General features: G+C 38.9%; 1 protein-coding gene across 5 annotated transcripts; it reads left to right on the top strand.

The window, feature by feature from the left end:
• Window positions 1-75: 75 nt before the first annotated feature.
• On the top strand, window positions 76-25884 carry KIAA0408 (KIAA0408 ortholog). 5 transcript variants are annotated; one of them, XM_026105064.2, is made up of 7 exons: window positions 76-297; window positions 9242-9348; window positions 13475-13672; window positions 15311-15652; window positions 16010-16089; window positions 17440-18805; window positions 20594-25884. In XM_026105064.2, exons 3-7 carry the CDS (start codon window positions 13538-13540, stop codon window positions 20765-20767), a joined length of 2097 nt encoding a protein of 698 aa, XP_025960849.2. In that variant the 5' UTR covers window positions 76-297; window positions 9242-9348; window positions 13475-13537; the 3' UTR covers window positions 20768-25884. The 5 variants fall into 5 exon arrangements, with proteins under 5 accessions (XP_025960849.2, XP_064365028.1, XP_064365029.1 ...); XM_064508958.1 differs by having other exon boundaries at window positions 13432-13672; XM_064508959.1 differs by lacking the exon at window positions 76-297 and having other exon boundaries at window positions 3900-9348; window positions 13432-13672.
• The last annotated feature ends 1558 nt before the right edge of the window (window positions 25885-27442 follow it).

The following is a 27442-nucleotide window of genomic DNA, read 5'->3' as shown; positions in this document are numbered from 1 at the left end:
TATTTTCATCCCTTTCATACACAACAATATTTAAACTTGTCTTCCTTTTTACACTGTTTTTTGTACTGTAAGCCATTCATCATTTACTGTTCATTGTAGTATTATTTTCAGTTTATTTATTTTGTCCACCCTCCAAGATAAGAACTGCAAGAGACATAGTTTCTGTAATAGCCACTGCTGTAAAAACACTGAAGACTACTTGTATGCCAAAAACAAAAAAACAAAACCAAAAAAAGCAAAACATATACCAAAAAGTCACCCAGTTGAATAGGAAACTTTCTCACCAAGGTATTCCAGGTAAGCAAACAAAAAACAGTATTTTTCACTTTGTCTGATTTTATCATTTTTAAATAAAATATTCCTGAGTGAACTGGATAAATTTAACAAATATTTATTAATTTATACCAAACGACAAGCAAAACAGAATTGTGCAGGGTAGATGTGAGGAGTCTGTTCCTTTTTCCTTCCCACTCCCAGAAAAAGAATTTGTATTCTAGCCACATATAAATAGTAAAACCACATTCAGTGTGTATTCTGCAACTGTATTTCACAACTTGTATATGTTCTGCATGATTTTGATGATACTGTTTTTCAGCACTGTATTATGTGGATTAGATACCCCAGTTCTACCCTATAGTAACAGTTTTGCATTAGTCTGCCTCAGAAGAGATGAAATTTTGTGACTTCTCATTACATTACTGAGAGTTCTGGATTTGCAGCTCATTTTAATTCGAGTCTGTAGTGTGAACATGATACCTCACACTGGAAAACTGCTTGGTTACTTCTTTGGTGAATTGAGTTTGATGTGGGGGGAGAGGAAGGGGACAAAATTGGAATCATTGATGTAGAATGCTTATTTGGAAATGGGCCAAGGAAGCTGAGCCCACTGAGAGTGTCATAGGCCAGGGGGATGCATCAGAGTAGACAAGGAGTCTTCTGAGAGCAGTAGGCTGGTTGCATTCTGTTTTTATTATAGAAAAATGACCACACAATATGGTGTCAGTGGTCAAATGTCAGTGTTCTGAATTGAACTAAAGAAAGCAATGCTAATTACTTTGTCTGATGTCAAAACAGCGTTTCCTAACAACCTACTTTATCAGACAACATTTTCCAGTGTAGCCTGGCAGCTGCCAGGGCCCTGCTTGCTCTTATTCAGGTTTCAGAAGTTTAGAATGAACATAATGACTTGTGGCTTGGTGAGTGACCTTGCCGTCCAACCATGCCAGTGGTGAGTGACCACAGATGAGGGACGCTTGTGTACGTATCTGTCTTCCTCTGCATAGATGATAACTGTATATTCCTGTGTTGCCTACAAGAGGCTGCAGTGAGAACAGAGATGACTCATGATATCCCTCCCTGTCACACTGAAACTGAGCAGTTTTTTGGAGTAGTAGATCCTCCACTGTGAAAACTTCATTTGAAATGGCCAGTAGAGCTCAGTTTTCTGTTTTATTCAGCCTGTGTTGAAACCATCCAACAGATTTGAATTCTCCAAAGTCAATCATTTACAAGTACGTAAGTCTATTAATGAAGTTTTATTAGGCAGATGCCATGATCAAGTCTCTGGTAATAAATATTGGTATTAAATAAAGCAGGTGCTTTTCCACCCAGCAGTAATTATTCCCTTTGATTTATCATGCCAGCACTCTGTTCACTTCACTTGTTCCCAAGTGAGAACAGTTCATCTCATCTCCATGCCTCCCTCCAACTAATCAGAATCTTGCCAAAGGTTGTGCCCTGCTGCATGAAATAATTCCGTTTTGAGAGGTGAGCAGATGCTAAGCAATGGAATTTATTTTACGGGAATTAAAAAGGTAGTAAACTCACAACATTCATAATTAAACAAAACTCATATTTTTCTCCTTATTTCTCTAGCTTTTTCTCAGCACACTCTCTTCAAACATAGTCACCTCAGTCAGTTAATTTGCCTATGCTGATTTAATCCAAATACTTATTCCTACTGAGGGGTTTTGTCTTTATTATTTATTTTGAAGTTATTGAGAGGTATGTAAAGAAAATGATAATCAAAAAAGAAGTAAAGAGATGAATAGATAGCTTGGTCTGATATCCTGATTTGAGACAAAGTCAGACCCAGAGTAACCTAGAAGAGTTTCTAAGCTGCTGTAATTTATGCTCAGCTGCTTAAAAGTTAAATTCCATGTATTTGGAACTGTTACGACAATGCATGGTCTAATCACATCTTCCCTGACAGTGAATAGCTGTAACCTTAAAGATAGTTCTCAAGTCATGGGATGATCAATGGGAGAAGGCCCTTCTGCTTTTCTGTCAGTCATCCAGATTTCTCAGCAAATGTCTGATAAGTTCCTTTTTTTCCCCACATGGATTTGCAATGCAGACATTAAAAAAGTAGTAATTTTAGGCTTAAACTTGTCATATCAAATCTTAGCACAAGACTGACTTTTTGTTTTTCTTTTTTTTTAGTATCCCCCTTGAGGGAAGAAATATTGTTTTCTTAAAGGTTATTGAATCAGTCCCATAAAAGAGAAAAAATCATAATCACATCTGATCTGGAATTCTAGGCTTTTTGATTTAACTCATCCCTTTCTCAGTCTTGTATATAATAAAGATGGGTAGAGAGGGCTTGATTTACATTGAGAGTATCAGTACTAATGTAAAATAGTGGGAAAACTTAATACACTGAATTCGCATGTTGAATATATTTTGGAAGTAATTTGGAAAAGAGGTGCTTCATTCTCAGATATCAGGAAAGGTGAATGTCCATGAATCCCTTAAGTCAAGAGGCAGAGATACCCCTATGCAGGACTGGCAATTATAACCTTATTGATTTCTCACAGTGGTTTTCTTTACATATAGCTTTAGGTTTGCTTCATGTGAATTGAACTTTCCTCACATTAATTCAGTGAGGCATCAAGAAACCCAATCAAAGTTCAGAATTTTGGGAAATTTAGGGAGCTGTTGCAGCAGCTGACAATCTCAAATGAAAGGATACCAAAGCATCCCAAACCATTTCAAAAGCTTCCCACAGGCCTTATGTCCATGATGAGCAAGGAGAACTGTGAGGACCCCTGCAAATCTCAGTATAGAGAAACCTCTATGAGAAATGAGACATTTTTATCACAGCCTTCTGCATCCAGCTTGAAGGGAATGATGAGCTGCTTATCTTTTTCACACCAGACACTGCAGAGAAGTTCACAGCCCCCCCCCCCCCTCCATTTTCCACTATTTTAAAAGCTGCTGAGAAAGCTAAGAAAATCAACACAGGCATCTATCCATAGCCAGAAGGTAACATCTGGCCAAATAAATAAGTGCTGTCTTACTAAATTGAAATGACTTGGTCTCACAAAGAAATGTAGTTATACCTGTCAGGAAAGGAAGCAGATTCTTCCCACTCAGTTACTGGCCTGGTGGGCAAAGTCCAGCTCACAGGTCAGTGAGTAAATTCAGTCCAATACATCCATATCCTCTAGCTGGAGTGCATGGGAATCAGGCAAAGATGGGACCAGGCTGCTCCCCTAGCATTGTCATACTGGCCAGAGCACCAGACAGAGCACTGCTGATTCATTAAATTCTGTCTGCCACATAGAATATAATTCTTAATAGCAGTAATAGTAAGAACAAGAACATAACATGCTGTTTTTACGTGACAAGTCAAATATGCCAGGTTATCTGTCTGTTCAAATCTCAGATATACTGATGGCAGATTCACAGATCCTGTTACAGAAGTAAAGAATAACTTCTTAAAAAGAAGGCAGATACCTGTACCATTGGTTTTTCTTGTGTGGAGCTGCTCAAATGATTCAGACCTCAGTAATATAAGCACAGGAAGTATAATGAAGTTCATAAATTACTTGAGTGGCCACTCTATGTATGTTTTAGTATGCATAATATTTCAGGGAAGGAAAAGCCCTTCAACAATTGTTGAAGGAAAAGGCCTTCAACAATAAAACATAGGGTGTAGTTAACTGAAATAAGATTAGTATTTGTAAGTGTGCTTATAGAATAAAGCTCAGATGTTAAGGAAGCTTTCACCATCACAGTAACCAACCTTTATGTAGTACATTTCATCTCAAAGATCATCATTACAGCTTACCTGTGAAAGTTACCCGAAGTCATTTAATGAACAAATGACATGCAGTTCCTCTGAAGCACAATATAGGAACGACACAAGTGTGCAGTCCTATAAAACTACAAAGTGCAATACTTATTGCTGCTGATAGGCCTATTGAAGTAAATGGGGCAACTCATACACAACATGGAGGTCTAAGTGTTAGAAAGATTATGTAAGAGTACACAAAAATGCTGCACAACCTTTTAATGGTCAGCAACATCCATTTGAAATGGATGCAGGAATCTTGTTCTGTGGAATAGAATTAATGCAAATCTGAATTTGGGCAAGATATTAGGATTAATATTCCATTCTTACAAATAAAAAAAAAAATCATTGAATTTTAAAGCCAAGGTTGCCTTAATTTTATATTACTCTGAAAAACTAAATTTATGTTTCCAGTGTTATCACAGCATTCATTCCATGTTCTTCCAGAAAAAAGAGATCTTCTTGCATATATAGATCTAATTCTGATGCTTTTACACCTGTGTAAATTGGAAGTAACTCAGATGAATTTTTATGTCATTTAGAATATGCATTTTTTTCCTTTAATGCAACCAGAGAAATACAAATAATTGTGTCCTATTTAGAGTCAGCTCTGAATGCCCTGACAATATACTTCTGCAAATATTTTCTTCACTGTTGCGGAAAAATTCCAATGATACTAGAGTGATCATCTTCTCCAGAATCAGTGATATTTCTTTCAACTAAAAATAACCATGCCTGAAGCCCCAGTTAGAGAGAGTAAGTGTCTGCTGACACGTCAGCAGTACTTCAGAATCAAAACTAGAAGACAGCAGGTGCCATAGTGCAGAAATATGCCCAGCAGTCAGAATACAGAAAAATGCCAAAAACATGACTGTCTAAATATGTGTTATAAAAAGACATGAACTGCATGTGAACTTTGGGAGTTGTTTACAAAAAGAAGCAGAGCTTTGGCATATTGGATGCCCTTCCCCTTAATCACCCCAGAATTTGATAGGTGAGTAGGAGACTTCTAAAGGCATCAGTAGCAGGGACCTAATTCTCATTGGCTTAGATTTCTGGCCCTGATGTTTTTTTAATGCTGGGGGAAGTGATATTCAAACCCAACTTCTGCCATTACACATGCAGATGCCTATGGGGAAAATTACAGTGGCTTTATTTAAAGTAAACATCTAAAGTATCTGCCACTGATTTCCAATGTAACCTTGGAGAAGTGGCATGATGTAACACTTTGTTGGCTCTGTATCCCTGCTATTATATAATATATACATTTGAGGAAGTGTACAATGGTAAGAGGAGACAGAATTTGTACTCCCTTCTGCCCATTTCCTGACTTATATATGCACCGTTGGGATTCATTTGCTAAGATTCTCGAGGTGTAAAAAATAACATTATTCAGGAATCTGATGTTGCAGTTGGGTTGATTACAGTGGTAGCAGTTCTGTTCTTTCCTCTTGTTGTCAAGTTTATGCTGGCACAGCAAAATGGATGTGCTGTAACCTAGCTAGTACAGCAGAAGTGAAGATAGTTATGATCTTGAACACAGAATAGCAACCAGAGTACACATTATTTAAGGCCCTGGATTATAGCCCGTGCTAATACTCATGCTGCTTTGATTTCAATCTTGCTATTGTTTAAAGTAGATTAAATGAGGCCTATGTTAAATTGACCCCTTTTTCCCATATGGGCACAGCCTACTAGCTAGACCATGGCCACATGTGTCAGGGATATGATGAAGAAAAATTTAGCAGAGGACTTCTCTAGAATGCCATTGCATCTTTTCTGTTGAGGTGCTGACTTTTAACAAAGCAGGGCTGATGCTGGGTATGGACAAAGTATGCTTTGCCTATGGAAGCAGTATGTCAGATGTAATAAACCTATGAGGCTTTGTTTCTTATCTAGCCCGTATCAGAGCCCAGAAAGCCCTTTCCTGCTGTGTCTGGTGCTGCTGAAGAAAGGACAGTCTTCATCTGTGGGATAACTTTTATTTTTTCAAGAAAAGCAAAAGTCACTACCGATAAGGGTGTCAGGAGCAATGAGCCCAGGTTTTTAGAGCTCTCTTTGTGGTGCTTTGTTCTAGCTTTGCTCTGATCTTCCCATAGGAGGAAGAATTTTAAATGACTGACCTATGTGCAGCAACATTCAGGTTTGCCTGCCTAGTCTCAAGCTGTCTCTGAACCATCATCCTCGTGCAGTGGGCGGGCCAGAAAATTTCCTTTTTCCAAGCATGATCCTACAAAAGAGTGTGTTTAGAATAGTGCCTGTAGCCATCCAGGACAGGAATTCTGCATGGCCTGTAAGTGGCCAGGGAGAAGAAAGGCATATTTAATGCCTTTCCAAGGTAACATGCCCTTGCAGTGATGATCAGTAGGTATGATGAACATATGGGGACATTCTTATTAAATAAGAAAATGCTTTCTTCAAACAGCCATTTTCCAAAGTAGGATAGCACTTTAAAAATAGAGCTGGGGTCAAATTATGCTCTCAATCAAGGAAACAATACACTTTAAGTTCAGGGAGTCCTGTATATGAGAAGGCAGATCTCCTTCACAACCCTGTGAACTTCTTCAAGTCTTCTACCTCTTTAGTGAAAGCCATGTCCCTAACCCCCTCTCACGGCGCTCCCTGAGCCCACAAAGGCCTGATCTAAAGCTTGGTGGTGTTACGTGGAGAGCCCCACTGATCTGAGTGGGATTCAGCTCTAGTATCCTAATAAGCAGCTTGCTCTCCCACTTATTTCTTATTCCTCACATTGACAAACATGTAGGATTTTGCCTGAGTGAAAATTCAAGTCTGAGATTTAGTCTGTTGTTGTCTTTAATTCTAGTATGTTTATTTCAAAGAGTTTGCATAAAAAGACAAGGGGCATTGAGTATTAAATACACAAGAATAATAGTATATGCTGAGGGGAAATGGAGGAGTGAAAAAACATGTTTTCAGATTCTGTCTTTGTTTGCGCTGGTACAGCTGTGCTGGCTGCAGTGAGGAGGCAGCACTGTGGCACACAGCTCCCAGCTGCGGGCTCAGTTCAGCTCCTAGGCACTCAGGCTTCGCTCCCAGTGGTGCCAGCTGGCATGTTTGGAAGTAACCTCCTGACAAAAAGGCACACTGTGATTTTATGAAAGGAGGATTTTTAAATCCTGAGAGTATAGAGGCTGTGAATTTTCTTCAGGAACATTCAGTCGTGTACTTGAGAACCTTTGTTCAGTTTTAAATGACTTTTGAAATGTTTGCAAATAGCTCGAGTCTCATTATTTATCTTACATGGGAGCAGAATAAGCACCCAAGTAATGTATTCACTGGGACTTACAGCTAGACCATATAAGGAGAAAAAATGTGTTTTCCCTGAAACCTGCTTTGATATTTACTATAAAATGCACCCAGAGTTAAAATCTTTATGCCGTGCATGGATTTTATCCCAGATATGGTTCATTGTTCTCAAGATGAAAGTGCTGACTAAGCTAAGTATGCCTGAATCCTCCTATCATGTCCTTCCTCTCACAAATCCTCCTGTCATCAGCTGATCTGCTCTGCCCGCAAAACTACGTATCACTCCTGCTCAGTGCATTTGAAGATTCACATCTGATGGCAGCATTTGGCCATTATTTTATGTGGCATGATACAAATACTGTGTGGCCCTTCTCCAGGTATACATAGGGACAAACGTTCCTTGAAATGTGGAATTTCTTACTATGGTTGGTCTCAGTTATGGTCCACAGACACCTCCAAGTGTGACAGTGGACAAGTACCCAGAAGGGTGATGGTTTTTGTATGCAGCTTCTGCCTGTGGGGGCTGACCTCACTGTGCCAAATAAAAGCAGCCCGGCAATGAATTTTGAAGCCAAATGGCACCAGCTGGTGTCCACACTGCTTAGGGCTATTCTTTCTAAGGAAAATTTTTCTGAGAGACAGATTTGTGGGAATGGGTCCCAAACAGAGGGAGGGAAGGAGCTACAGTTAAATTTAGCAGGGTAGATAAATCATGTGATTACCATGCCTGCTGGAGCTGCCCAGATCGAGTGGAAAGCCAGTGGAAGCCAGGCCAAGTTTACATGTGTCTGTAACCTATAGTGGAGAAACAGTTACAGTGAAGCCCACGTGCAAAGGCGGCAATTTGACAGTGTGCAAGAGTCTCTCTGCCTTCGTGAGATATCGTGGTGGGCAGAGATGCAAAGAGCAAGCCAGAGCTCCTCACACCTGCAGCTGCAGCCCAGCCAGATGCAAAGCTAGCCAGAGGGTCTATGGACTCTCACTCGTTGGATCATTTTTGTTGCAGAAGCTCCCTTTCCTCATCCCATACCTGCCCTTGCTATATACACCCCAAGGGCTTTAAATGCAGGCTGAGGTGTGTTTGAAACATCCTTGCTAGTCTTACACTGGGGATGAGTTTCCCTGCACAAGGGAGATTCTCCATCCAATTTCAACCACTTTCCTTTGCTGAGACACAAAGTATCTATCTTAACAGACTGGAGAATCCAATCCAGAATTCTCATAAAGTAGCAGGAATATTTGGGTATATCTCAAAGAAACCATTATCACCATTCCCAGAATGCCAGACAACAAGATTACAGAATACCCAATGATTCCATACTCAAAAGTGATAATACATTTTAATACAGAAGAAGTTTTTAGGGAGGAGCAGTTTGCTTTTTGCTCTTTAAGATATCAGTTAATCAACAAAATTGCCTCTTTAAACCAACCTTCTTTACAAAACAGTTTATAATGATCAAGCTGCAAAGCTCAAAACAATAATAATAAAAAATATAACCCTGAAAACTGGGTTTGGAAGGCATAAAATAATCTTCCTTTACAACATGGATGCTAATAAAAGAAGTCTAAAATTGTCTATTGTCATAGCTTTAATATTAACACTGGCTGCTTTGGCAAGCTTTAAAGACTGGGCTGCACTATAAAACCTAAAAATGTCCTGGACTTGGAGTTGTTTACACAAAATATGAGGAGATATAAAGTTACAGAGCTGGGGGTTGGAAGAGATGGCTTTAAAACCATCCTCCATGCACTGACGTCACATGGAAGCCAGCTGCTAGGATGATGCTAAACGGAACTGTTTTTCAGTCTGCAAAAGTTGTGGAGTTACTCAAAGAGATTTGCAAGTGCTGCCCCGTTTGAAAGGTTGTATCTTGTTTAGCTTTCTTTTTCCTTTTAAAGATCAAGATTTGCAGAACTGGATCTCAGCTAGCTATGCATTTCGTCGCTTTCACTGCTATTTAGAAATGGACTGCAAAATTTCTAAAGGATTTCTTACTCCATGAAAGGTATGGTTTTGTTTTATTTTAAATTAGTATTTTTGAACAGTTTTGAACAGCTAAGATTTAAAAAACAGTGAAAATCAGTAATGTGGCAGACAGTTATTTAAACATCTCTCTAATGTTCTTATTTATATGTTATGTAGTGTTTAGGTATGTTATACTTGTTCTTTATTTGTACGGACTCTTGATCGGTTCAGTCAGTTTCTCCAGAGCAGGGATGGATATATTAACAAAACAGAAAAGACAGGTACCATTCTGAATACTTTAGTCCTTATATTTTTCTTTTTCATTTTCTTTTCCTCTTTCTTCCTCTCTCTTCCGTCTTTCCTTTCTTTCTCTGTTTCTTTTTCTTCCTTTCCTTCTTTGTTGCTCTTTCTTTCTCTTTCTCTTTCTTTCTTTTCTCTTTCTTTTTCTTTCTTCTTTCTTTCTCCTTCCTTCCTTCTTTCTCTCTCTCTCTCTTTCTTCCTTCCTTCTTCTCTCTCTCTCTCTCTCTCTCTCTCTCTCTCTGCCTCTCTGTCCCCCCCACCCATTCCCTTTTTTCATTCTCTCTCTCTCATTCAAATGTTATTTCTTTTGGGGTATAAAGTGCACAGTACTGTAACACCTGTCACTCTTTTATAACTGAGTAAATAAATATTTCCTTAGTCATCCAAAATACAGCACCTAGTTTGATATAGTTCAATAGCTTTTTTTCTAAAATCAAGGGAAGGTTTGTGTATCTGAATGGTTATGAACACTCAATCTAGCTAATCTCTGTTGGAAAATAACATCTTCTCTACTGAGGATGCTACAGCTTATTTTCAGAAGTTCCATACTCCAAGATAGAGGTTGATTTCAAACTATTTCACATTTTTAATATGTGGATAGAAAGGACATAGGTAAGACATGGGGGAATAGTAGCATTAACATTAAATAGTAGCTTAAAATATTTTTTTGCTTGAGAGGAGGGAGGGCTAGAGGAGCAATAAGGGGAAAATGCAGCTGATGTAGACAAAATTGATTATTTGCTTGAAGCTGATTGCTGTAATGAGCTTCTGACCTTGTCTAGGACATGCAAAAAAAGCCAATACTGCAAGACCGCAGATACTGTTCTGATCCACACAGAAAATTAAAATCGTGCTTGCCTGTTGCTTACATAAAAAGGATATAGCTTTTTAAATAAAAAAAGGAGAGAAGTTACATTCTACATCTTATTGGGTTGTGTAAGCCATGTGAAATGCCCATGAGGACATTCTACAGCTGCCTACAGACAGAGGGTGTATTACCAGGGCTACAGATCAGAGTTTATCCCTGGTTCCCAGGAAGGAAAAAGAACAAACAGACCGAAAAAAAAAGGGGGGGGAGGGGAAGAGACACAAAGAGATAGGAGTTAAAACTCTCAGAGGAATTTGCCCAGCATACAAAAGCAGAAAAACTATATAGTCATCCAGCTGCTAACATCAATAAACATGAGCTTTCTTCTCAGTATTTGTGTAAAAAGGAAATCAGAGAAGTGTAAGAAGCAGTACAAGCTTTCTGTGGACCTTGGAGCTGCATGTAACTGTCCGTATCTAAACTTTTGCAAGATGTGATTGCATTTTGATGGTCTCCAATCTATTTCTATAATTAGACTCCCATATGAAATAGCTTGTAAATTGTTAAGGTGGATGCAAACATGGCAATAATAGTTCCCAGCACTAAGAAACTACAAGCAGTCTTTTAATGCTATATGAATGCTTGAAAGGATTACAGATTATATATCTATTCTGATATGTATAAATAAAATTTTAGTGCATAGTCTTGAGTTTCTCTCCAGTAATATGTATTTATTGCTGCTGATTGAATCGTGGCCATTACTACGAATGGTGCACTGGGAGACTCATAATTTGTGCAACTTACAGGCAGATTATGCCTGTATCTCTAGTTCATGACTTGACAGTGTTTCCACACTTTATCTATGTCTTTCTGGCACACAATTGAAAGAATCCAGAGGAGCAGAGTCAATAGAGAAATATATTTCTCTGAGATGTCTTGGAAAAGTTATAAAGGCATAAATGTAGCAAAAAAAGAAAAAAAGCAAATGACCTTTGGACTAGCAAAGTGAGAAAGCATTGAAATGGTTGTAAAGTTCTTCAGCAATAGATGTTTAGATTGCAAAGATCTTTAATGCAGGAGAAATTTTATGTAAGTTCTTTTTCATCAACACTTACTGAAGTCTTTGGCACAAAGCTGAAACTTTGGTCTGGAGAGGTGCAGTTTCTATAGCCTGGCTGCCTTCCCTAAGAAGCCATGAACAAACCAGTGCTTGGCTTCTCTTTTGTTGAGAATGCTGTATTGTCTTTCAGCAGCTGTCTTAGTTGCAGGGAATTTTATATTTTTGTAATGCTGCTCTGTATGCTTCTAGGCAGCTGGAAAAAGAAAAGGGTTGAAATCTATCTGTAGACAGTTCAGGGACAGATTGCCATTTCAGAGCTCCAAGACAGCTGTGAAGCAAAATTTGAAAGAGCTAAGCTCCAATGCCATGTGACATGGTGACACTGTTGTGAAACAGCCTGGCAGAGCTCGGTTCAGAGCATAATCAGCCTGTTCTCTAAGACCTCAATCCAAAACTCTTTGAGGTGAACAGTTTTGCTACCACTGAGTTTGAACTGGGCACCTGATAGCTGTCAGTTGAAACATCCTGTAGCAAGACTTCATATGATGCAAAGACCTGAGCAACCTGTTGGGCTTCAGCTGAGCTCTCCGCTTATTTGTTAATGAAAGAAGCTGCCAAGTTTGGCATCAGCTCACCAGTCAGCTGAAATAATGCAGACACTGCTAAGCCATGATTATATAGTAGCCACAGCTGAATCAGCATGGTTTGCCTAATAAAATGTGAGATGAGGAAGAACTTTGCATGAAGCTCAAGAATGAATATTCACTGTATCAAAGAAAATGTGGAAGATAAAATGAGCAGTTCCTGTGAGCTGGCAAGCACTGACTCTCAGTCAGGAAAATGAACAAACTCCAGAAGGGAGAACTGGGCTTACCCCTAGTTAACCTTGTGATAATTTGTCTGCCCATACACTTGCGTTCCGGTAGGAGAGCAAAGCAATCCGGAGGCATGTTGTGAATAGAACTAGATTCCATGTCCACCTAAGTAACACAACAGCTTGCTTTGGTGGCCAAAGTTAACAAACTCGAGTATCAATATTTATGTACAAGCCACTATACCACAGAAATAGTTGTAACTGAATGAATGGGGTTTTTTGGCATTGTTGACATAGTAAATGGGCTGATAGTAGTGGAGTTTCCATTTTCAAACCTGAGAAAGCAAGGGGAAGACCAGCCCATAAAATCTACAACTGTTTTGTCTCAAAGTTAAAAGAACAGATTTCCAGCTGAATTTCAATTAGTGCAATCAGAGAATAGGTTCCAGTTCTCCCTAAGCTGATCATGGAACTAATGTTTATAGTTTTAGATCTGTGTATCCAAATTCCATTTACTCTTTCTAGTGCCCTATAGTTCTTTATATAGTAGAATGATGTTTTCTGCTGTGTATGTGTTTGTAACATGTAAAAAGCTTTTCTCTCCTGTTTTCCTTCGTGTAGTCTAAAGCATTCATATAACCATGAGAATTTGCTTCAAGTATGAAGTTTATAGTCTTCAATTACTAGAAGAATGTCATAATTTTTGTCATGCTACATGCATGTGTGAAAAGATTGCATGAAAAAACACTGTATCTTTACACTTACAGTTGTCTTTTGAACAAACACAAATATAGCTTTCACCCTCAGGGGTAGACCTTGCCAAGGTCCTAAAGTGTCCTAAAGCACCAGTCAGTGTCATGCAGGCTCAAATTTCATTGAAAGCAGGTTTAGTGAAGAGTGATGGCAAAAGTGTGAAGTGGCCACAGTACACAACGTGCTGGGGCAGACATTTCTGGATTATATGATGCTAGATGTGCATCCCTCCTCACCTTTTCAGATTGGGCCTATCTACTCTGGGGTTTGCTTCCCATGATGCTTAGTCCGTATTGCAGTCATACTGCAGATATAGATCATGCAATCCTGTGATACTGTCTCTTGCAAGAATATTTGAGTTAATTTTTTTTCTTTTTTTTCCTGAAAGCTAAAATCAAATACAAATAAGACTTATTTTGATAAACTTCCAGGAAGCATTCAGGGAAGAAGGAAAAACACAGAGCTACCTTCTTGCTGTTACACAAACTGTAGCCATGGACCTATGTGAACACCTGGAGAATACTGAGAAGAATTGGAATAAAGAGAAGATGGAACTGCTGGAGAGATTTGACAATGAAAGGAACGAATGGGAATGTCAATGGAAGGTCATGCAGAAGAAAATAGAAGAGGTACCTTTAGACAAAACTCTGAACACTAACTTTTTCACTTAAGGCTTGTCAGTGACTAGAGGTCACTTCTATGAGTTTTTCTCTGGGTGATTTCCAATTCCCTGTCTGTCACTGGGAGTTTCTAATAGCTGATGGTAGGATACAAAGCCTGGGGTTAAGCAGTATTTACAACTGCTCATTTAGTACTCATGAATAAGGAAAAGAAGCTTAAATGTCACTTTGTGTCCAATTTGCTATAATATTGCTCGCTGTATGTACTACAGCCAGTTGTTCTGGGCGTAAGTCACAATGGTCATTTTATATGTGCTTTTTACAAGTATGGACATGCTGGACAGACCTGCATGTATGGAGTTTAGGAAATGCATGCTTAGTAGCAAAATTTCAGTCTAGGTATCATAATATAACTCTCTGGTAAAAAGTAATTACTTGGAACAAGTCTGCTAATGTCATACATCGAACACTGTATGATGCAGAGTTATTCTGGCAAGAATCTGCTCCATTTATGGATGACATTTAGCAGAGAAAATGTCTACTGTAAATATCATGAAAGCCCTGACACAACTTTTGTTTACACATAGTAACATACACTCCCTCTCTGCCATTTCTAATGAATCTCTTTCCAGAAATAGTTTAGGCAATTATTTATTATTCTTTTATCCCCAAATTATCACTTCGGCAGAACCCTCTGGCACTTTGTAATGCACACATTGAATCTTCCTTGGCAAGGTATACGGACAAGCTTTTCATCAGTGAGCTTTCCACATTCTTCATTCTAATATACACATGAAGTAGTTTTGTTTGCTCTCCGCCAACACCATGCTGTGGCTGAGCAGCGCAGGTATGTATGGTGGAGATTGCTCACATGAAAATATGAGAAGGAAAATGACCAGCACCAAATGAATTGCAGCGATACACTGCCCTCCGCTTGCAGCATAACTCCATAATGTCAGCTTTCTTATATTTTGCCTGCAGTTCTTCCGGACTTCGGTATGATAATCATGGCCACTTTCTGCCTTTTTGTGTAATGCCGCTTCTGTGCTGTCTTACTTAATTTCACCCCGAAGGTGAGAGCGCTTCAAAAGTTAGTGATGTGATCTGTGTATGTAGTTGAATATCATTTTGTTTGGTTTATAAGCTGTTTTGGAATGAAGGTAGTATGTTGTGATAAGGTATTTTGATGTAATAGCATTATTAGAAGTCCTGATAACAGCAGCAAAGACCATGTGTGTTCCATGTTTTTTCATTAGTGTGTGGGTTAGGAAAGCATGATAGGGGTGAAAAAATGATAAAGAATGGAATGGAGCTGAGGGCAAGAGAATTAAGCTAGCAGCTGGGTACTACAGAACAAAACTGCAGAAGATATTCTGAGGCTATTGGTAGCCTAAGGTTACTTCTTAAGCTGTCTGTAGCTGCCTTTGATTTCAGTTTCCTGAAATTTCTTTCTCAAAGTCACATGGCTGGAGAAAAGAGGGGATACCTTGTAAATACCATCATCTACTAACACAGGTATCAAATCTTTCTACCCACACCCAGTGTTACTGAGTGAAGCATCATTCAAAACAGAAGATAAATATGTTCTTTCATCATAAAGATCATCAGAGTATCATGATTTAATAGAGGATTTTACTCTTTTTTCAGCTTTACCAGGAGGTAAAACTTAGACGGGAGAACAATATGAATGTGCACGATAATAAGGACATTCACAGCAAGATGCTGCAGCTGTCCATGTATTCCCCTACTTCGGAAGAGAGTGACACAGTGGAACGGAACTATCAATACAATGTGGCAAATGACAGGAAGGAAAAAGGGAGTTTGCTCAGTAAAACAGGACAAGACTGTAAAGAAACCAGAGCCAAGAGGAAAAACAGTGATCTGTTAAGGGACAATCTGGCCTTTGAGAACCACGAGGAACCTGAAGACAGCCTCAGCATCAAAGCTTCCAATAAAAATACCAAGAATTATATTGGTGATCTCAATGTAGTAAGTAAAGTTTTAGCATGTTTTAGTTACAAGGGTGAGGAAAACAGTGAAGCCTTTGGCCTGCCAGGGTTAACCTAAAGAACCGATCTCCCTGATTTTAGCTTCCCCACAAGGGATTGGCACTCCCTCCTCCACTTCCTCCTCAGTTTGCTATTGATGAGTGTCTTAGCACTGATTAAATGTGTTAACAGCATGCTCTTTACCTCAGTTCATAACTTGGGGGCATTTTCCTATCTTTCCTTGTGCTACTTTGCTCTGCTCTGATTCTCATATGTAAATCACCACAAGTTTCAAAATAATTCTGGAGGTACCATTTAAAAATGCTTATGTTAAAGAAATATTTTTATATTTATAAAGGCTCTTAAAGAACTTGCCAGAGTTAGTGAAGAATTATGCAGCTATCAAGAGGAAGTTCGAAAGAAGTCCAACCACAGAAGGTAAAAACATTATTTGACCTCTTTATGTTAGAGAAAGAAAATGCATAATGAGACTTACTGTGCTCCTGTTCATTTTGAAGTGGGGGAGTGCAGTTGAATTTATTAGGATCTGGATAGGTTCCATCCTCTGAGTGTTTCAGTGCTCAGAGTAAAACGTTCAAATGAAATATGTTGAAATATAGTCCAAGGCTATGTTTTATTTGCAGAATAGAGTTTACCTATAGAAACGACAAAATGACATTAGTAATCATATGAGATGAAATTGTACCTGTTTCTAATGGCTACACAGAGGATTAGGAGAGTGAAAAGATTTTTCTCTCTGTCCCTGTCTCATTTCCATGCAGTTTTATACAATGTTATACGGGTATGTTAGGCTGGAAGGTTTCTTTGCATTAAGACCAAATCCAGCCGTAAATGGTGGGGATGTATCAGAGACTGAGAGTCCAAGAGCACAAACAAAGCAGGAGAAGGGAGAGCCATCATACATTTGTACTAATGGAAAGATAGTAAGCCATGCCCTGAAAAGAACTGTAAATGAATATTCCACCATCTGCTGGAAATTCAATGTTCATGGTCTCCTTTGCCAAGCTAAACACCAGTCTTCCTCTTGAGCTGTGCAAAAATGCTCCCAAGGTAAGGCTGTACCTGTGTTGTGGCAGGGTACAGACCATGAAACAGATTGGCAGAGGCTATGTAGTTTAACTAGGAAGAGCCTGCATGGTGGCAGGCTCTTCCAAGATGCTCACAAAGAGCAGAGAGACTCCTTACACTCCCCCATGCAACCACATTCATGCTCAATCAGTCTGCTGGGTGTCTCACTAAGTTATTACTGCAGTTGGGTTAGTGTTCATATCTTTAAAGCAAATGGAGTAATTAGTGATGAACAGTTATTCTAAATGCAGACTGAGGGAGGTGATTTTTGAACAGACCTCAAAAGATAGATTTGTACTGTCATGTTTAATGTTAGGAAACCTACACAAGGGATGTGCTATGTCTTAAGGATTTCCTCATTCAGTTTGTGGGTAGAATCTCACAGCAGTTATTAAAACTCATGAGATCCCACTAGCCTTCCTATAGGATAGTTAAAAAAAATCATCTACAAAAACTCAGAAAGATAATATCAGTGACAAGGGAAAGGAATACAAGATTCCCTTAGTTGAGCCTTTTTCAAATTCTTCATGTATGTTTGAAATATGTTGGGTGTATCAGCTGCAGCAGAACTGCTCCCAAATCCTTTTTAAGCAGCTAATCTTAAAACACCTGTTCATGGGGAGAATGAATCCATGCTGAGGTCCCCTGAGGGAATATTCTTATTACTCTTCCTTAAAATGCCTCTCCTTTTATGTCCAGAATGAAGTCACTTCCTTTCCTGGGGGAATTTGAAGAAACCCAAAACACAGTTATTCTGCCTGAGATGAACCATGTGTCCAGCAATGAATCACAGACTTCAGTTGCTTTTGAAACAGAGGACCATAATAATAGGAAGAATCTGATGAGCTCCACCAACGGTTTGAAGGACTTGTCTTATAGTGCTGGTGACAGAGGAACAGACTTCAGACCCTGGCAAAAAAAAGAAGCTCCACCAGTTCCTCCACGGAGCACTTCTCGGCACCTGACAAACTCACTTTCTGCAGTTGTCCAGCTTTTTGAAGCACCCATAAGAGATCCAAGTGTCAAAAGCAATTGCAAGGTTCAGGACTGTAGGAGTGGAAATAAATTGATGAATCCTTCACCTGTGAAACAAGATGAAACTGCTGTGACCTGTGCAAATGAAGGACAGACTGTAAAAGGTCCTGTGATTGTAAGTGCTGCAATACCTGTAAACAAAAATGAGTGCAGTGTATCAGCAAGTTTCTGTCACAACACATGGGCATATGATGTGGGCAAACTTGAAAAGGATAGTAGAAGTGAGCCTTCCGCACTGTCAGCCCAGAAGAGTTGTTCAGATGGAAACATGGCTCAAAACAAGATACACCAGAAACAAAATCTCAAGTCTCATAGCAGTCGTTATTTCAGTAATGACTTTTATGCCCCTGCTGCCCTGCACAATGATCTTTTGGGAGACTCTAGGTGTACTTTGGGAAAGACCCAAAGAAATGAAACTTTAGCAGCAAAGATCGATGAGTTTAACCGGACTGTATTTCATACAGATAAATGTAACAATTCTTTGCAAGAAAACCAGATGCTTCAAACAGCATCGGAAGACCACAAACCTCGCAGCTCACTGTGTGACTCTGTGATTAGCAGGACAGAAACTGTAAATGCATCCTGTATTTCAAATCCCAAATTCTCTGCAGCAAAGGAAAAAGAAACTAGTAACCCTAGCAAAATTACCAGAACAGCAGGGCAACAAAAGCAAATAAATGGACTTCCAAATACTAGTGGTTATAGGCACATGCTTCATGAGCATGACTGGAGACCAAGTAATTTATCTGGTCGCCCACGTTCAGCTGACTCAAGGTCAAACTACGGTGTTGTTGAAAAGCTTTTGAAAAACTATGAAAAATCAATAGTGACTTCTCCATGTAACGCAAAATGCTGCAAAGATAAGTGGACGCAGGCAAATTTTGAGTTCACTGATGGGGGTTGTGAGACATCGAGTCAGTATTTAGAAATGCTGCAAACTGACCAAGGAAAGCAAGAGTTTCTGAGGAATTCAGCCAGACATATTGGGCAGCAACTCAAGCAAGGAAAAGAGAGGCAGAAGTTACCAGAGGTAAGATTTGTAAGAGTGGCAAAAAAAAAATAATCCAGTTTTATATCAAACTTCAGATTCTAAAACAAGGCAAGCTAACATGATGTTATAACTAATTATGTAAAATTAGACACTTTAGGCCAGGATCTGGATGAATCAGGAGTAATTCCTCTGAAGTTAGAGCTACAGGAGGGTAGAAGCTTATGAATAAGCATGACCACAGTGAATGCATGCACCAGATTTTGATCTCTGTTGCTCTGGTGTAAAATGAGTTTAACTTCAGCGTCACTGCAGTGCAGGTATTTAAAAACCTAACTAATGATAATTGCAATCAGATTTTAGCTCCTTGAAGCTTCCAGTAATAAAGTAAACTCCTCTTACTCATGTCTCAGTTCCAGGCTTGCAATATATATTGAAGCATAGGACACAGAAACAGAAGAGTATGGCATAACTATTTAATTTACATTTGGCTGAATTTTATTTGCAAAAGTTTAGAAATGTTGCCTTTGCCTACATTCTTTCTTGATAAAATGAGAAACAGATGTTTTTGAAAATGTATTATTAGTTAGAGGTTCTGTAAATGGCCACAAAGAAAGAAAAGTCACAGTTTTCCCCAAAAGCTCCTTGGTCAAAGAGCACAAAGAAATATACCCCTTACCACCTCAGAAAAGAGGAGGCAAATGTGTTTGGAGCTGAAAAACTTAAACGAGTCAGATTGTCAGCCGATATCCCTCAAACTGTCACAAGTCCACAGATTTCAGTGGAGCTATGTGGATTTAAACAGCTGAGAATCTGACCCTGTAGATTTTTCTCTGTGTATCTTTATGTCAGCCTTGCAGTGGTGCAACATCATGCTTAGCAGAAACATCTTTACTACTGTTTAGAAGGAAAAAAAAACCCACGAGGCATCTGATTTCTTTTTTTATCCAATGAAGATTTGATAGGAAAACAAATTTTCATCAATGGTTATGTACGGAAGAAATAATGACCACATATTGCTCATAACTTACATCAGTGTAAGCCAGAATAACTTTACTAAACCAATGGGATTTTTTTCTTCATAGGCTCATACTTTGTGCTGTTTTTTCTATCTGTATAAAGTGAATGTAGAATACATCCTGATTAGGGGGTAGCACTTTAGATCCAGCAGCACTCCCTTCACACAGATGTAAAGAACTACAAATGGCATGAGGCATGGAGGAATTTGGGTTATTTTCATTATGTCAGATTTACATCATTGTAGCTAAGATCAAAATCTGTTGTTATTTTCTGTGTATATAAAGGCTCTGCATGCAGACGTGGCACTGCATTAATAAATAAGTGCCAAAAATAATTTATGAAGTGTAAACAGCTTCATGTTGCACTAATGGAACCAGTTCTTAGCAAGATGTGACTGCTGAAATAGGATCTATCAAAAAGATGCCTGAAAAGTACATAGATCTTACTAATGTAAGACAGTATTCTGAGTTTTATGCATAGAACAGTAAACAGAGTTCATTCACAAAACTTCCAAAAATGAAAAGAAATCTGCAGGATCAGTGAATGTCAGGTTTGGCTTACATTAACATTTTATACCTTTTAATGTGTCTGACACTTGTCTCTACATGTTTTAAACTGCAACTGATGAGAGAATCCCTATACATAGAAATATCTGTTCTTTTGCGTTCTGTGCATTACTTTATGCCTTTTAATAGCTTAAGACCACCTGTTCTGAGGTCACCTCAAATGTGTTCCTACATTCCCTTTGCATTTCACAAAAGCCTTTTGTGCTGTAGCTTGTTACAGCAAGGAGTTGCATTTGTGTTCTAGGTATCCATGCCAGCTAAATGCTCAAGTGGGAAAGGTTTCTCCCGGCCAGCTCGGCCAGCAAATCGACGCTTACCTTCTAGATGGGCATCCAGATCACCATCAGCACCGCCTGCTATGAGAAGAACAGCGTACAACTATTCTGTCTCCTTTCGGTCGGAGACCTCAGTAGTCTGAACCCAGAGATGGGTTGAATGGTGTTGTGAAAGCTCCACACCTCATTATAACTGTGTTCGGTATGTGTTATAGCAACCAGTTCTACAGTGTTGTATCTTGTCCAAGACTGATCCCATCACTTGACTTGCTGGACAATGCATTTTGAATCTTAGGTCATCATCACAGTCTTCAGTGTTTTTATTGAGATGAAATAACTATACCCCCATTTTTCTCTGGTTTTTTTGGTAATCACTCACAAGGAATTTTTTTTTTTGAATGGCATCTTTCTTAATTTGCCACTCAATTTTGAGTTGAAACGATGTATAGTGCTGTATATTCTGACTCTTCTGCAAACAGCAGAACGTAAAGCTGTATGCATGATCTGTGTTTGTAGGTGCATGTGTCGGAATAGGAAGTATACAGGTCTGTATTTAGAAGAGACAAACTGTACTAGTGTTGACATTGAAATTACAACTTATATGCCTACATATATATATACTTTGTGTTTATTTTAAAAAGTTTGAAATATACAGTCCTGATGACATTTATATTTTGTATATCTTTTACATAGGTTCACAGGTGTAGTATTTAATGTACAAAAACTAAATATGCATTTTTGTGACTCTGACTGCAGTGATAATGCCTTGCACAATACGTATCTGAAGCAGACTAGCTCGACTGATTCCTCAGTTATGCTTCATGGCATCCTTGTTCAGTTTCCTAATCCATATGATGCTAGGTCAAAGTACCCAAACATATTTTTTCTGAATTAAAATATTATATGATTTGTACCACATTAGCCTTTTTCAGCACCAGAGACATTCCTGAAATATTCCAACCCCTTAAAAAGCTTAAATGTGCCATTATATATATAGCATACTGTAAACATTTAACTTTGGTAGATTCAACTAGTGTAATATACAGCTTATGAAGGGAAGAAAAGGGTTGTGTATGCTCAATTCTGTAAAACTTATTTTTCCTTCTAGCATTATACTTTGAGGTTTGGCAAAGTCAGATAACAATGGACTTGTTTACTTTCACTCAAGGCAGGAGAACAAGGACTGTTGTTGTTCCCAGTGCTGCCGACGCACTTCTTTTTTACTCTCCTCCTAGACTAGAGTGCCTGAGCCAATTATTAACTTACTGCTCCCTGACCGACTTACAGCAGTCAGTTATGAAGTTTACTTGCACTCTGGCAACAAGCTGCATATGGTATGGAAATATTGCATCGAGATATGATCACACTGGTGCCAGAAATCCTAGACAAATGGCATTGGAAGTATGTTTTTGCCATCATCTGACTCTGTATTATTGGCCACCCAAATGATGTGTATGGATATGTATGGGTGCTACCCAGACTCTTGTTGAACTTTCAGAAAGACAGTGTCCTTCATTTTGGAATTTTTGCACCCTTCTCCAGGCTGTTGTTGGATGCGTAGTGTGGTAACAATGATAAATGTTATCATTAAACAGCATGTCTAGGTTAAAAGGAGTAAAGAAGCACTTCTTCAACATCAGCCTAATCTTATGTCTTGCACCTTTTCTTCTTCCCTTGGAGAAATATAGTGTGTTCAAAGGAATTTCAGAAATCATCCCAGGATCCATTAACATGCACATCTTCCTACATGAATGTAAAAAGGATTTCAGAGAGAGTGTAGGCTTTTGTCCTAGTGAATTGTATGTGTGGCAATATAGGGAAAATTAGTTGTGCTTATCTTGGTAGTGATTTATTGTCCTACTCCAGTGATGTTGAGAATCCACAACTTACTGCTTCCTTTTAGGGCCTTGTTCTTCTTTCTTCTGCACAACTAAGTAATTGCAGGGAGAGAAAACAGGAGACCACATTTTCTGCGCACTATAGCCTGTGTGGTAGTATGACTACCTTTTCAGGCATGACAGTGTTGAAGTGAGCAGGCATTAGAGCCATAAATCCAGCCTTATCACATCATTGTGGCTGCCTGCATAGCAAAGATGTGCTCAGAGACTTTGCCTAATCTAGACTTCCTAGTCCTTTCTATGCGTGAGTGGTGGGAAACCCCATAATAACGTACGAAGGCTTCAAGCAGACAAATAATTCATCGAAATTTACTCAGACATTAGTACAAAATTATTACTGGAAAAATTACAAGGACATAAAACCTTGAAGCAAATTTATACAGGTTGGATAGAGACAAAAATCTGTGTGCTTGAGTGAAATACCAAGAGTACTATAGATTTGCCTGTTTGCCCTAATTTACAGATTGCACTCCATTAACTTCCTTAGAACTAGAAAAATTATAGATGCTTTAAAGTTAATTTGGAACATTGCTCAAGATTATATCTAACTGTGAAAATCAGCAAACCAAATGCCTTGCAAACTGACCTTTTAAACAGCTTTAAATGCCTAAAGCTGAGAAGAGGGTAATATGAGAGAACTATGTAAAATATTGTTTTTAATTTCAGTCAGTGTTGACTGTGATAAAACTTTTCTTTAAATTGCCTCATGGTGATCTTAAGCAGTTTTGTTCTGAAAAATGGTGGTGCACTTTTGTTTGAAGTATGTAGCTGTATGAACAGTTTCCCTTGATTTGTCAATGAAGATGGCTTTAGTTTCTTTGATTACTTTTGACATATATAACATTGTTGAAAAATAGAGAAAGGACCTACAGCACTCCCTGATGTATGTAAATTTAATTAACAGGAGGTTTTTGAAATAAACTAATAGGTCAAGGACAAGTCCATTTTGTCAAGATTTTTTGTGTCCATACACATTGGTTTTGATGGCCAAAGTCATCAAAACTGGTGCTTTTGGCCTATGGCTAGCTAGCTGGATATACCATTTTTAGAAACTTGCCGCTGAGACTGTTTAAATATTGTCTTTTCAGCCATACCCATGACAGGACCAGTGCATCATGGTGAATATTTTAGTTCCCAGAACTGTGATTACTAAACCATAGTTACTGCTTATTTGCTATAGGAGGGAAGAGCTCTGTCGAGCTTCCAGGTGCCCCCATATTGTCTATGACAGGGAAATGTAGTCATCTTGGAAGCTCTGAGGTAAGAGAGTCTCTGCACACACACACACACACACACAAACACGCACACACGCACACACGCACACACACACTCACTGAAGAACCACAAATGATCTAAGTGTAACTTGACCTTTCTATTAATCCTAGGATCACCTACAGGAGCATTTAGTTTTGCAAGCCTGCTTTTAAAATGGCAGGTTTAATATTATTCCTCCTTATGTTGTCTGAAGTCTTAATGCAGAAATAGTTTCTGTTTATTTGAACTCTGAACAAGTCTAAGATTCTCTGTTCTGCATGTTTAGGGGCATTAGTATTGAAATAAATGCAGCAGGGAGTTTCAAAGCTATAAAAACTTCAAAATAAGTAAGAGGGCAGACACATGAAACTGCATCCTCTCTCACACACACGACAAATCAGCTGCCCATTGAAATACTGACAAACTGTCAAAGCTGAGGCTGTCACTAGGAATCAGCTGGCTGGTACTTAGTTGACAGAAAGGGGAATTCTCCCTCACACTGGGAGAAGAAGGCATGATCTTTCCCTAACTCCCCTTTTAGGGTGGAGGATGGTGGAGTAGAAACACATAGAAAACAGTCATTTAGGTCTTATCAACACATATAGCACAGCAAGCCACCTGAATGCTAGAAAACTGGCCTCACTCAGTGCCTCTGATAGAGGCAGAAGGAATAGAGGAAAAACTTTTGCTATTAACCTTTGGATATTGTTCCTTAAACTCAGCGTATATTTCCACTAAGTGTTTCATCTTTCCTGTGTTAGTGACAGTCTTCTTATGTATCTTTAAAATGTTGCTGAAAGGATGAACTTTGCTTGTTCTCCAGCAACAGTACAATTATCTCTGACCACTGCACATACAGTAAGGGGAGTCAGCTGCTATGTATAGCAAAGAATTGGCAATTGGTGTAATACAATTTTCCAGAGCATTCAGAGCACCAGGTTATTTCTCCTGTTGTCTATTTAAGAATTTGTTTCTGTAAATAGGAATTTTGTATCCAAATGGCTTCAACAGCATTTTAGCAAAGTTATACAGCATCCCAGCAAGCAGGCTAATTCCCTTACAAATTTTATTATTTCTGGACCAGGCCTAAATTTCCTAGCATGCAAGAACTTATGCAATTCTCACAGTGCTGCTATGCAAAGAATTTCTTTGGCTTTGGGACCTGTAATATACAACTCTAGCCATTATACTGTTGATATTCTCTGTTGAATTGATCCGTCTCTTTGATTGTGTACATGCTCTTTATACTGGAAGGATGAATGCATTTGCTTTCCTCAACTAAATCAAAACCCCTTGTTGCCTCTGGCCTTTCCACCACTCCTCAATTCCCAGTGGATGTATATTTTTATGTGATTTCTTGCCATTGTTCTATATGCATATGACATGGGATTTTCTATTTGTACTGCAGTCAAAATATTTTTTTGGACATCCTATTCTTAAAAGTGATGATGTTACTATGGCCATTCACAAATATATTAGATCTTGATTTATTGTTTTGCATCACTGGAAATGCATTTTCTTTATCAGCTGTTAGTGGTATACACTATAGAAACTTGTTGCTCTTATACTTTGAAATGATGATTAATCTGCTTTTGATGTTTGCTTCTCTCGCTTCTCCCTTCAACCCCCTTCCCTCACCCCCTGCTCCTGTTTTCTGTTTTGCAAAGTACTTTCCTCAGCAGAAACATGTTTCTGATGTGTACTGTTCATCCAGTTGCTGTGTGGCTATGGATCTCATACTTTATGGTGCCTTGGTAACAATGTTACTCTGGAAAGGATTGTATCAGAATTTCCATGTAGTAAGACAGACTGAACCCTCAAAATAATCAAACTGAAAGTGTGCAAATAAAAATCAGAAAGAAAACAGAAGAATCAAATAGGAGGGTGCAAGACTTGTAGTAAATGTTGTGGCTAATTCTTTGCTTCTAATGGAAGATCCCTTTGTAGTACCTGCTTCATACCATCTGAAACATCCAGTAATGTATTGCCTTTTTTTTTTTTAATCAGCATCTTTGTATGTATGCTTTTCCTGCTTCATGAGCATGTAATAGCAAGAGCTGCTGAAAGACTCATATTAGTGATGTCAGATTAATACCTTCCTCTTCCCATTTTTCATGGTATGGTGGTTATTGAAGAATACTTTGCTTCATTTGCTAATCCCTCCTATGATAGTTGGTTTTACCACTAGGTACATGAGAGTGCTCATAGCATGACCATTATGGAATTCACAACAGATGGTACCTTTCAGCCCATGCAGGAATCCCAGCACCACACAAGGGGACAGCCTGTCATACTGTTGAACTGTGGAGATTCCTGGGAAATAAATATGAACCAACCTTGTCCTCGAGTGCAGCAAGAACCAGAGTGTACCCGACCTCCACTGGTCATGTCAGGTAGCCAGACTACAGTACAAGCAACCTCACTCCTCAGTACAGGATGCTTTTTACTACACTGGGAACAGAATTACAATCTTATGCTGTCTTCTGCAGTGACGGCCTTCTCTAGGGACATCTGGGGAACAAGGGAGAAGTATAACCTGTCCTAGGACAGGGCATCTCATGAATTTGGATCAAATTCATTTCATGTAGTGTTATATCCCCTGCTATTTTCTAGGGAAAAGAAAAGTGAAAAAAAATTGAGTACAGCATAGTAGTTACTGTATGTTATTATTGTTTTCCTAGTAGCTAGCCAGAGGCTGCTGTGCTATGCCTTTTCTCAAGCAACTGAAGTCTACGATGTTTTTGTTGAAGGGTCCAGAGTTTGACTTCTCCCAATGGTATGTGTTTATGTGTGTATGGCCATGATTCACTGCAAAATGACACTGTAGGGAAAAGTCCCTACATCTCACACTTTTAAATCAGTTTATCTAATGTGGCAGCAAAATAAGCTGCTCTATTGCCTGGAATAATGTTTCCCTTTACTAGGGAGTAGAAGTGGTCCCAATCTGAATGGGGAGGAGAGCAGGCACTGAACACATATGTCTAGGGTGTGAAATACAGCTAGGGAAGCTGCACTGGCTGATATTAATGGGTGAGCTAAAATCCCTTGACCTTTTGCCCCAGTAAAGCCACAGTTTCTTTAATATGCGGTCTCAGTGATGCATACCCTTCTGCTAGCTTGGGACTAAAAATAGCATGTCACAGGGATCTTGATGTTACGGAGCCCAGGTTTGATCACCCCTCAGACAGTGGTGTCCAGGGGTATGCACCTGCTTGTCATTCACTGCACTGTGTTTTGCCAGTGCCCCTCAGATTTCCCTGAAGCAGTTCACTGCAGCTGGAAGAATTTGTAGCATCACCAAATCATATTCATAGTAGAAAAGAATGTTTCTTAAAGAAAATTGCACTAACGTGCAGGCTGCAAACGCTACACTGACAGCTGGCATGGTGACACAGGAAACCTTATTGAGTTTTACTTGTACATCATAAGATATCTGCAGTCGGTCAGCTATTCTGGTACCGTATATGATGTAGCTGCTTAAGATATTATTGATGGAAGGGAACTCCAGACAAATGTATGTGTACAGTTAACCATGTGAACTGCTCCTTTCTTTGCAGAAACCTTTGTGTTTCCACAAAGACATTCTGGTGGTTTTGAGTGGGGATGGATTGTTTTTTTCAAAATCACCTGAAGGCAGATGGCCTACCCTAGCTATTCTGGTAAGAA

This window comes from Dromaius novaehollandiae, chromosome 3 (genome assembly GCF_036370855.1).
Source record: "Dromaius novaehollandiae isolate bDroNov1 chromosome 3, bDroNov1.hap1, whole genome shotgun sequence".
Taxonomy (NCBI): Eukaryota; Metazoa; Chordata; class Aves; order Casuariiformes; family Dromaiidae; genus Dromaius; species Dromaius novaehollandiae.
This window is presented reverse-complemented; position numbering and strand designations above follow the sequence as displayed.